At 46.9% G+C, this 12,455-nt stretch overlaps 1 protein-coding gene across 1 annotated transcript in view; it reads left to right on the plus strand.

Moving 5' to 3' along the window:
* LOC144598010 (di-N-acetylchitobiase-like) overlaps nt 1-12,455 on the plus strand; it is a 44,775-nt gene that overhangs the window by 8,336 nt on the left and 23,984 nt on the right. The window contains exons 2-3 of the mRNA XM_078407880.1: nt 3,409-3,547; nt 7,277-7,485. Coding sequence (XP_078264006.1) covers nt 3,409-3,547; nt 7,277-7,485 — 348 coding nt within the window. The remainder of the gene's footprint in view (nt 1-3,408; nt 3,548-7,276; nt 7,486-12,455) is intronic.

A 12,455-nucleotide genomic window follows, 5' to 3' on the forward strand; every position in this document is an offset into this window, starting at 1 on the left:
GATTGATGGAGTGCTGCGTATATAGTTGTCCTTCTGGAAGTTTCTCCCATCTTCACAGAGGAACTCTGGAGCTCTGTCAGAGTGACCATCGGGTTCTTGGTTACTTCCCTGACCAAGTTCCTCCTCCCCCGATTGCTCAATTGGCCGGGCGGCCAGCTCTATGAAGAGACCAGGTGAACCTGGTGATTCCAAAGTTTTTCCATTCATGTCCAATTAATTTAATTTACCACTGGTGGACTCTAATCAAGTTGTAGAAACATCTCAAGGATAATCAATGGAAACAGGATGAACATAAGCTCAATTTTGAGCGTCATAGCAAAGGGTCTGAACACTTATGTAAATATGATATTTCAGTTATTTCTTTTTAATTACTTTGCAGAAATTTCGAAACACCTGTTTTCGCTTATTTATTATGGGGTATTGTGATGTATTGATGATAAAAAAAAAGAATTTAATCCATTTTAAAATAAGGCTGTAATGCAGCAAAATGTGGAAAACGTGAAATGGGTCTGAATACTTTCTGAATGCACTGTATAAGTCTGAATCAGTCCTGACCCGAAACATCATCTATCCATATTCACTAGATATGCTGCCTGACCATTGAGTTACTCCAGCATTTTGTGTCCTTTAACGCAATAGCAAGCTCTGCAGTTCATTCTTTCTCCTTGTTATATATGAGGCAGTGTGTTTGTGAGTTCCATTTACCAGAGTTCCATGACCAAAGGCTTGTTTATGGGTCCAAGTTCTTTACCCCAGCACAAACATTGAATTGGTGGACTTGCAATGAATATTGAATTCTCCAATTTTAAGTAATACCAAACCAAGTGGACCCGTTGGATCCATTCATCGTTGAGTTCCCATCGTGACATTGGAAAATCACGTTTGTTCTTTAAAATTAATGGCATTTTTTCTTAAAAATGAAATAAATCTTATCTGGAATGTTGTTGCTTTTTATGGTTAAAACCCTCTCTTGGAGATCCACAAGACTGTGCCCTCATTTAGCAGCAGTGTCAGCTCGACTGCGACGGCAGTTGTTTTGAGCGAGAAGAAACCGCTCCCCCCCATGTGGGACCCAGACTAATCGGGCGTCGAGCGGGAGGTCGGAACCAATCATTCGACCCAACGTTGGGACCCGGGCCAATCGGGCGTCGAGCGGAAGGTTGTAGCCAATCATTGGACCCCACATGGGAGTGAGCAGCAGGAGCAAATCAGGACGCGCTGGCGACCAATCAAAGTAGGGAGCGCCGGCGCTGCCCCCACGTGGGACCCGGGCCAATCGGGCAAAGAGCGTGAGGTCGGACCCGAACACAAAATAGCAAACCTTCCCAAACTGTGCACGTTCCAGAGCTGAACACAAAATGGCAGCACTCCCCTAACCGCGCAAGCGCGGATGCGGCAACCATCCGTTGGGCCCAAAGCTCTCCTGCATTGGTGTAGCACCCTCCACTCACCCTCCCCTTCCCTCCCACCTCAACGCCCCTCCCCACCTCTCCCCTTCCGCTTCCCTCCCCTCCCACCACCACCCCTCCCTTACCACCATCACTCACGCCCCGCCCCCAACCCCCACTCCCCCGACCCCTATTCCCCCCTCCAGCTCTATTCCCCCACCCCTCCCCAACCACTCCCTCTCTCCCTCACACCCACACGCGCCCTCCACACTCCCCGTACCTCCCCCTTCCCCCACTCCCCACCCGCTCTCCTCGCCCACCTCCCTCTTCTCTTCCCTCCCTCCCTCCCTCCCTCCCTCCCTCCCTCCCTCCCTCCCTCCCTCCCTCCCTCCCTCCCTCCCTCCCTCCCTCCCTCCCTCCCTCCCTCCCTCCCTCCCTCCCTCCCTCCCTCCCTCCCTCCCTCCCCCCCTCCCCCCCTCCTTCCCCCCTTCCCCCCTCCCCTCTCACCCCCTCCCTCCCCTCCTCTCTCCCCTCCCCTCCCCCTTCCCCTCCCCCATTACTCTCCCCCCACTCCATCCCCCTCAACCCCCGTTATCCCTCCTCCCCCTCCCTCCCTCCCTCGCTCCACTCCCTCCCCCCTTCCTCCCTAGGAGATAGATTTTAACTTTAAAATGTGAATTACTTTAAAAATATAACACCGATTTCAATGAAACATCTTCCATTCGCACCAAAGGGACGAATGGTGAGTAAGGTGGGCCTAAAATTGTCAAGCTATCGTGTACCGTTTTGGCTGTAGTTCAGGAACAAACAAACAAACAAACGAGAGTTTTAGTATATCGTCTAAATGGAGGAGCCAGCGCTGCCCTCGCAGCTGCGGCTTGCCTGCAGTCCGTTTGTCTTTTATGTTTTTTGTTGTGTTTGTCTGAATTGTAGTTTAAATATGATGTAGTATGTGCGGTTGTCTGTTATGTGGTGGGGTGGTGGGGGGGGGGGGGCGGGGTGGGATGGGAACTGTAACATTGTCTCTCCCTTACGGAGACCCGACCTTTGTTTCTGTGTCGTGTCTCCGTTCCCGCTGCGGCCTACCACGGGCCATGCACCTGGGGCTCTGGTTTGCAGAGCCCGCAGCCCGGACTCACCACCTGCGGCGCTGGCTGCCTTCGGATGCTGCGGGAGCGGCTGCGACTCGTCTCCGGAGGCTCCGGCGCGGGCCGCGTGGACGTCGGAAGCCCGCAGGCCCCTGGGTGGGGGCCGACATCGGGAGCTCCGGCAGCGGCAGAGGCAGCGTGTTCGCCCGTACCGAATCGTGGGGTTTGGGTCGGCCCGCCGCGGACCCTTCACCTTCCGGCGCGGCCTGGAATAGGCCGCGGGATATTCTCCGCCCAGCAGGGGCTTCGATGTCGGGAGCTACGACCGCCCCGACGTGGCAACTTCAACAGCCTGACCGCGGGAGAAGACGGCAGGGGAAGACAAAAGACATTCTGGCCTTCCATCACAGTGAGGAGGTGACTGGAGGAGACTCTCTATGATGGATGTTTCTTTTGTTTGGTGCTAGTTTATGATTGTGTGTGTTATTGGATTTTTATTGATTATTCTTATTGGTCTTATTGTTGAACTGCGAGTAATTTTTCATTTCACTACACATTTATGTGTATGTGACAAATAAACGACTATTGACTATTAAAAAGACTTGACCAAGTGGAGCTGTTGGGCCCAAATCACTCCTGCATTGGTGCAGCACCCTCTCCTCCTGTCTTCCCCCTCCTCTCTCCCCCCTCCCCTCTTCCCCCTCCCCTCTCTTCCCTCCCTCCCCTTCTCCCACCCCCTAGCCGCCCTCCCTCCCCTAGCCCCCCCTCCCTTCCCCTTCCCCCCCTCCCCTCCCTTCCCCCTTCCCCCCCTCCCTCCCTTTCCCCCTTCCCCCAGAATCCTAGGGTTGCCTCTCCTGCATTAGTGTAGCTCCCTCTCCTCCCCTACTCCCCCTCCCCTGGATTTATGGTTTTTAGTTTTACCTTTGCATTAGGTAATTGCATTTGACGAAGGGGGACAAGACTGGAAGCATTATGACTGGAAGAAGATCACGACTGTTATTGTTCCTACGAACTTTGACCATGAAATCATCTGTTATGCTCATGCACATGAGCGTCGAATTATCGGATATGGTAATTAATTTTACTACAGTTCTCCACTGAACCTTACAAAGCTGTAGATCTAGCAATTCCCTCTCTCGTCTGTCCAATATTCAAAGTTACAATGCGAGTTGCCATTTCATTTGGCCATGCTCTTTATTGGCCTCAGTTCAGCTCTATTTGCCTTTACCCACCACAAACTGAGGTTATGTTGGAGGATTCACAGACCATAGTTTAGCAGAGAACAGGCCCTTTAGCCCACCATGTCTGCACTGCCATGATTCAAATCTAAACAAATCCCATCTGCCAGCATGTGGTCTAGCAGGCTCAACGTGGCTTTGTCCATGGGTAGTCACATCTTATGACCATGACTGAGCCGTCCGGCGGGTTCTCGATCCCGGTGACCGATGAATCCTCGGGTGAGCCCCGATGAGCATTTGGGCGAACCCCAAAAACTGACGAGCCTTCGCCGGCGAGAGCGAGAAGGGCCACCTGCGCTGCCCAAGAAGGGGGACCTTGCAGGGGGTGCCACGAACGTAGGGGGACATGGTGGGTGTGGCGGCCGAGAACAAAGGGGGGACCAGACAGGTCGGGGGGGGGGGGGTGGGGGGGGGGGGAGATTCCTCGTGTCTTCTAGAGTCATAAAACCTGGAAAGAGGTCCTTTGGCCCAACTTGCCGACACTGACCAATATATTCCATTTACACTGGTCCCACCTGCCTGCATTTGGCCCATTATCCCTCTAAATCTGTCTTATTCCTGTACCTAATTGTTTCTTAAACGTTGCAATAGTCCCTGCCTCAACTACCTCCCCTGGTAGCTTGTTCCATACACCTACACATTGTGTGTATATTAAATCTTTCCCTCTTCACCTTACACCTATGTTCTCTGGTTCTCGTTTCCCCTACTCTGGGTAAGTGACTGTGCATCTACCCAATTTATTCCTCTCATGATTTTATACACCTCTACAAGATCGTCCCTCATCCTCCTGCACTCCAAAGAATAGGGTCCTAGTCTGCTCAACCTCTCCCTGTAGCTCAGAGACCCTTGAGTCCTTGCAACATCCTTGTAAATTTCCTCTGTATCCTTTCCAACTTGACAACATCTTTCCTATATATAACATGGTGCCCAGAACTGAATATTCTAACTGCGGCCTCACCAACGTCTTATATAACGGCAACATGACCTCCCAACTTCTGTACTCTGACTGATGAAGGCCAATGTGCCAAAAGCCCTTTTGACCTGTGACACCACCTTCAAGGAACTATGTACCTGCACTCCTAGATCCCTCTGCTCTAGAACACTCCCCAGAACCCTGCCATTCACTGTGTAAGTTCTGCCCATGTTAGACCTTCCAAAATGTTCAGGCATGTAAATTTTCTGTATTTTCGCAGTTTTCCTTGTTTTTTAAATCAATTTTTCGCGTTTTTGCATGGTTTCCACGTTTTTCACTTTGCCAAAATTGCGTTTACCAACGGAGAAATCGGATCGGAAAAAAAAGAAAATAAACGATGTATAGACTTGTAATGAACACTAGGGTTCTGCTAGAGGTCACTAGGGATTCCGCGAGAAATCCCCCACGCCCTGAAAGTCTCCCCGAAAATGTGGCACCGAGGCTGGGCAAGGCAGCTAATCTTGATCTCATCGGGATTTCCATGGCTGATTGGTGGGTTGAATTTGCAACCTGCGGCCGAGGCTCTGGAATTCCCGCACAGCTGGAACCAGCAAATCGATCCCCATAGCCGACTTCCTTGGCCGGCTGGATAAACCAGCAAAACTCTGGAACCAAGAGTGCCAGAAAATCAGTCATGGAACTGTAATGAGTAAATATTAAATTTAAGTGCAAGATTATATAACTGACTTAATTAAGACGGGGTTAAAATATAAAACACAACAGAAAAGCCAATTACCACCTTTTTGGGCTCATTATCAATTACTGTGTGAATTTACTTCAAAATGTTATTAGTATATAGTGACATATTCACATTATTTTGTAATGTCCGTTTTTACTTTGAAAGGCCTGAAACTTGTAATTTTGTGTGTAAATTTTCAACGTTTTTCCAATTTTGGATCCCCGCTGTACGCCTCGCACAAGTGCTCGGCTCCTTTCCTCTTTTTTTTTAACCTCAATTACATGCTTGAATGTTAGGCTTTCCATAATGTAAGACCTCATATTTCTCTGTGTTAAATTCAGACTGGCCATCTGATCAAGACCCTGCTGAAATTTTTGACATCCATCTTCGCTATCTGCAATACCACCCAATTTTGTATCATCTATAAACTTGACAATATTGCCAGGTATGTTCTCAGCCAAATCATTGATATAGATAACAAACAGTAATGGGCCCAGCACCGAACCCTGAGACACACCACTACTCACAAGCCACCAGTCCGAGAAGCAACCTTCCCTCATTACCCTCTGCTCCCTTTCATGAAGCCAATTTTCTATCCATTCAACAGTCCCTCCTTGGATCCCATGCAATCTAACCTTCTAGAGCAGCCTACTCTTTGGAACCTTGTCGAATGCCTTGCATTCCATATCCATATATGTAACATCTACAGCTCTGCCCGCATCAACATTTTTGGTCACATCTTCAAGAATTCAATCAGATTTGTGAGACACGACCTCCCATGTACAAAACCATGCTGAGTCTCCCTAAATATCTTCAATGCCTCTTACTAATTTCCACAGATGCACCATAGAGCGCATCCTATCAGGATGCATCACTGCTGGGTTTGGGAACACCTCTCCCCAGAACTGCAAGAAATTGCAGAAAGTTGTGGATGTAGCCCAGTGCATCACACAAACTTGCCTTCCTACCATGGAGTTCATCCGCACTTCATATGACCTCGGGAAAGCAGCTAACATAATCAAGGACCACTCATACCCCGGTCATTTCTTCTGCTCGCCACTCCTATTGGGCAGAAGATTCAAAGCTTGAAAGCAGATTCAGGAAAAGCTTCTAAACGGTCCTTCTATTTGATAAGGATATGATCCCGATCTTCCTATCTATCTCATTTTTAACTGCACTTTTTCTGTTGTTGTTTCTTTTCTCTTTTGCCCACCTGTTGTACTTGTGTATTGTATGATTTTCCTGAATAGAACACAAAACAAAGCTTTTCACTATCTTGGTACATGACAATAATAAACCAATACCAATTCTGCTTCCATGGTTGAAATGTTGCATGAATTCTGATTCTCGATGTGTCCAAACCACCCCACCTGCTGTATCGTTCAGTTGTCCACATTAGCACATCACCAGGACACTTTTCAAAGAACATATCTCCCCCAGTCTGCCATGTCCGTGTTGGGATGGGCTCAAGAAAACGTCTTACCCACGGTTATGCCTCTAATTAGTTGTTTGGTGAATTAAAAGCCATTTCTTGTTCGTCCCAGATGTAGAACTAATCTACGACTTCATCTGGTCTGAGAGGCTTGGAGATTCTTTCCAGAATCTCTTCCAGGATCCACCTATGCTGCTCTCTGTATCTCTACTTGTATCAAAACAGTGTGGGAGGCCGTGGTAAATGTAAATCCCATCTGGAGCTCCCTCTCTCACACTCTGACTAATGTTGGCCACTCAACCTGGCAAGTTGTGTAGGAAAATAACTGCAGCTGCTGGTACAGATCAAAGGTATCACAAAATGCTGGAGTAACTCAGCAGGTCAGGCTGCATCTCAGAGACTCGACCTGCCAAAGTTTCTTGGATGTCAGATGTTCCGTGAATAACATTGCTTCAATATTTTTCTTTATTTTCATCAGCTATTATATACCTGACCAATCTGCATAATGAAAACTCTCATAAGCTATGGGTCAAATATTATCTGGATGTTGTGAAAAGGAATTTCTTCGATGGACTCTTTGTGACATCTTTTGATCAAATTGAAAAGGATTCTAAAGAATATGATAAACTAAATGAGCTTCTGTTAACTTTTTCGAAAGTTTTACATAAAGAAATACCTGGATCTCAGGTAAAGAACCATTTTTCTACCTCTAAATCTTTCCTATTCATGTACTTTTCCAAATGTCTTTTAAATATTGTTATACTATCTGTCTCAACGACCACTTGTCAATATACAACTACAGCTCAGGTACCAGGGTCATTGAGTCCTACAGCGTGGAAACAGAGCCTTCGGCCGAACTTGCCCACACCAGCCAACATGTCCCATCTACACTAGTCTCGCTTGCCTACATTTAGCCATTATTCCTCTAAACCTGTCCTATCGATGTATTTGTCTAAATGCTTCTTAAACGTTGCTATAGTACCTGCCTCAACTACCTCCTCCGGTAGTTTGTTCCACACACCCATCAACCTTTGTGTGAAAAAGTTACCCCTCAGATTCCTATTAAATGTTTCCTCCCTCACCTTAAGCCTAGGTCCTCCGGTTCTCGATTCCCAGACTCTGGGCAAGAGACTCTGTGCAACTACCCGATCTATAGTTCTCATGATTTGGTACACCTCCATAAGATCACCCCTCATTCTCCTGCACTCCAAGGAATAGTGCTCTAGCCTGCTCAACCCCTCCTTCTAGCTCAGACCCTCGAGACCTACACCCTTTCCAGCTTGACAACATCTTTGTTATAACATGGAGCCCAAAACGAAATGTTGCCTCAACAGCATCTTATACAACTGCAACATGACCTCCCATGTTCTATACTCAATACTCTGACAGATGAAGGCAAACAGCACCGTACCCCGAGGCACACCACTAGTTACAGGCCACCAGTCTGAAAAACAGCCTTCTACCATCACCCTCTGCATCGTTCCATGAAGCAAATCTTCTAGCCATTCAGCTATCTCTCCTTGAATCCAATGGGACCTAACCATCCAGAGCAGCCTAACATGCAGAATTTTGTTGTAAGTCTTGCTGAATATACCACGTCTACAACTCTGTCTTCATCGACCTTTGTGGTAAGATTTTAAGAAAAACTCAATCAGATACACGACCTCCCAGGTACAAAGCCATGTTGACGATCCCTAACCAGCCCTTATCCACCTAAATGCAAGTACATCCTACCCTTCAGAATTCTCTCTAGTAACTTTCCAACCACAAAGATGTGGAAAATATTGTCCAACAGGTTGTTATTAGCATTTTTCCCTTCTCAGCCGAAACCTACAGTATGTCCTCTGGTTCTTGAATCCCCTACTCTTGGTAAGAAACTTGGTACTCTATTCCCCTCAAGATTTTATGCACCTCTGTAAGATAACGGTCTCCTCAGTCTCATGCGCTCTAAGGGATAAAGTCCTAGCCTGCCCAAACTCTACCGATAGCTCAGGTCCTCCAGTCTTCTCTGCACTGTCCAGCTATTTATATCTAACTGTAAACAATTCATTTGGATAGGTACATAACATGGTGCATGGGTCAGTTGTAAAGGTACATAGATGTAAGGATCAGTTCATTCCATTCACAGGAATGGTTCAGTTTAGTATAGGGATGGATAGAGATAGAACACGGAAACCGGTCCTTCGGCCTACCAAGTCCATACCGTTTATTCGAGTTCTGCGTTACCCCACCTTTCTGGCCACCTCCTACAAACTAGGGGCAATTTACAGAGACCAATTAACCTACAAACCCACACGTCTTTGGGATCTGGGAGGAAGCCTGAGTACCCGGAGAAAACCCATGCAGGGAGAACGTGTAAGCTCCACACAGACAGTGCCCAAAGTCAGAATTGAACCTGGGTCTCTAGTGCTTTGAAGCAGCACGTCTACTAGATGTGCCAGTGTGCCACAAAGCACTTGGATATAAACTGTGCACCATTAAACAGACGTAAATGTAACTGTTCAAGTTCACAGACCTTTTTCTGTAATTTATTGATGTATCTCGCAGTGAAATTGTACTCATGTTTATAGCTGGTGTAAGCAACAGGTTCCCTTCATTTATTTAATTAAATCCTTTTGTAAAGGGCAGACTGATACCTGTAGTGCTTCATCCAAAAGCTTGCAGTAATGTCCCAAACATTGGCATCAATGGCTGAGCTTGAGATTTAATGGAGCATTAACCAAGGTCCTGCAACTTGGGAAAATCAGGTTGGTAATGGACCCCAGGAAAGAGAATTTGTGGAGTGTCTCCGAGATGGATTCTTAGAACAGCTTGTACTGGAGCCTACCAGGGAGAAGGCAATTCTGGATTTAGTGTTATGTAATGAGCCTGACCTAATAAGGGGGCCCGAGGTAAAAGAGCCATTAGGAGGCAGTGACCACAATATGATAAGTTTTACTCTACAAATTGAGAGGGAGAAGGGAAAATCGGAGGTGTCAATATTACAGTATAGCAAAGGGGATTACAGAGGCATGAGGCAGGAGCTGGCCAAAATTGACTGAAAGGAGGCCCTAGCAGGGAAGACTGTGGAACAGCAATGGCAGGTATTCCTGGGAATAATGCAGAAGTTGCAGGATCAATTTATCCCAAAGAGGAGGAAAGATACTAAGGGGAGTAAGAGGCACCCGTGGCTGACAAGGGAAGTCAAGGACAACATAAAAATAAAAGGGAAGGAGTATAACATAGCAAAGAAGAATGGGAAGCCAGAGGATTGGGACTCTTTTAAAGAGCAACAGAAGATAACTAAAAAGGCAATACGGGGAGAAAAGATGAGGTACGAGGGTAAACTAGCCAATAATATAAAGGAGGATAGTAAAAGCTTTTTTAGGTACGTGAAGAGGAAAAAGATAGTCAAGGCAAATGTGGGTCCCTTGAAGACAGAAGCAGGGGAATTTATTATGGGGAACAAGGAAGTGGCAGACGAGTTGAACCGGTACTTTGGATCTGTCTTCACTAAGGAGGATACAAACAATCTCCCAGATGTTCTAGTGGCCAGAGATCCTAGGGTGACAGAGGAACTGGAGGAAATCCACATTAGGCAGGAAAAAGTTTTGGGTAGACTGATGGGACTCAAGGCTGATAAATCCCCAGGGCCTGATGGTCTGCATCCCAGGGTGCTTAAGGAGGTGGCTCTAGAAATTGTGGACGCATTAGTGATTATTTTCCAATGTTCTATAGATTCCGGGGCAGTTCCTGTGGATTGGAGGGTAGCTAATGTTATCCCACTTTTCAAGAAAGGAGGGAGAGAGAAAACGGGAAATTATAGACCAGTTAGTCTGACATCAGTGGTGGGGAAGATGCTGGAGTCAATTATAAAAGACGAAATTGCGGAGCATTTGGATAGCAGTAACAGGATCGTTCCGAGTCAGCATGGATTTATGAAGGGGAAATCATGCTTGACTAATCTACTGGATTTTTTTGAGGATGTAACTAGCAAAATTGACAGGGGAGAGCCGGTGGATGTGGTGTACCTCGACTTTCAGAAAGCCTTCGACAAGGACCCACATAGGAGATTGGTGGGCAAAATTAGAGCACATGGTATTGGAGGTAGGGTACTGACATGGATAGAAAGTTGGTTGACAGACAGAAAGCAAAGAGTGGGGATAAATGGGTCCCTTTCAGAATGGCAGGCAGTGACTAGTGGGGTACCGCAAGGCTCGGTGTTGGGACCGCAGCTATTTACAATATACATCAATGACTTGGATGAAGGGATTAAAAGTACCATTAGCAAATTTGCAGATGATACAAAGCTGGGTGGCAGTGTGAACTGTGAGGAAGATGCTATGAGGTTGCAGGGTGACTAGGACAGGTTGTGTGAGTGGGCGAGTGCTTGGCAGATGCAGTTTAATGTGGATAAGTGTGAGGTTATCCACTTTGGTGGTAAGAATAGGAAGGCAGATTATTATCTGAATGGTGTCAAGTTAGGAAAAGGGGACGTACAACGTGATCTGGGTGTCCTAGTGCATCAGTCACTGAAAGGAAGCATGCAGGTCCAGCAGGCAGTGAAGAAATCCAATGGAATGTTGGCCTTCATAACAAGAGGAGTTAAGTATAGGGGTAAAGAGGTCCTTCTGCAGTTGTACAGGGCCCGAGGGAGACCACACCTGGAGTACTGTGTGCAGTTTTGGTCTCCAAATTTGAGGAAGGATATTCTTGCTATTGAGGGCGTGCAGCGTAGGTTTACTAGGTTAATTCCCGGAATGGCGGGACTGTCATATGTTGAAAGACTGGAGCGACTAGGCTTGTATACACTGGAATTTAGAAGGATGAGAGGGGATCTTATCGAAACGTATAAGATTATTAAGGGGTTGGACACATTAGAGGCAGGAAACATGTTCCCAATGTTGGGAGAGTCCAGAACCAGGGGCCACAGTTTAAGAATAAGGGATAGGCCATTTAGAACAGAGATGAGGAAAAACGTTTTCAGTCAGAGAGTTGTGAATCTGTGGAATTCTCTGCCTCAGAGAGCAGTGGAGGCCAATTCTCTGAATACATTCAAGAGAGAGCTAGGTAGAGCTCTTAAGGATAGCGGAGTCAGGGGGTATGGGGAGAAAGCAGGAACGGGGTACTGATTGAGAATGATCAGCCATGATCACATTGAATGGCGGTGCTGGCTCGAAGAGCCCAATGGCCTACTCCTGCACCTATTGTCTATTGTCTATTGTCTAACTCTCCCCTGAATCCTGCCGTTTCCTGTGAAGGTCCTGCACTGGTCAGACTTCCCAGGTACGGAAACCACTCACCACATTTATTGGGTGTCAGAGATAGTCCAACTGAAATTGTGGGCAGTGTGGAAGTTGATATGTACTGATAGTGGAAGAATGACATTGTTAAGCTGCACCAAATAAGATTTTGATTGTTCTGTTGTTCCTCCATATGACAATTAAACACATTTAGTGTCATAGAGTCATACAGCATGGACAGCATTCAGCACAACCTTCCGTGCCTTCAAGGTTGACAGCAAACCCCGGGGCATGAAAGCTGAAGGCCCAGAGAGTAGTTGGTGATCATAAAAAGGTGAAGGGTGCAATGGGCTTTAATGGTCAGCTGCAGCTTGGACTGTGTAAAATGTGCCAAAATCTGGCAACTGCTACATAGACAGTGAGCTGTTTCTGTGC

The sequence above is a fragment of the Rhinoraja longicauda genome, chromosome 11 (assembly GCF_053455715.1).
Source record: "Rhinoraja longicauda isolate Sanriku21f chromosome 11, sRhiLon1.1, whole genome shotgun sequence".
In the NCBI taxonomy this organism is placed as follows: domain Eukaryota; kingdom Metazoa; phylum Chordata; class Chondrichthyes; order Rajiformes; family Arhynchobatidae; genus Rhinoraja; species Rhinoraja longicauda.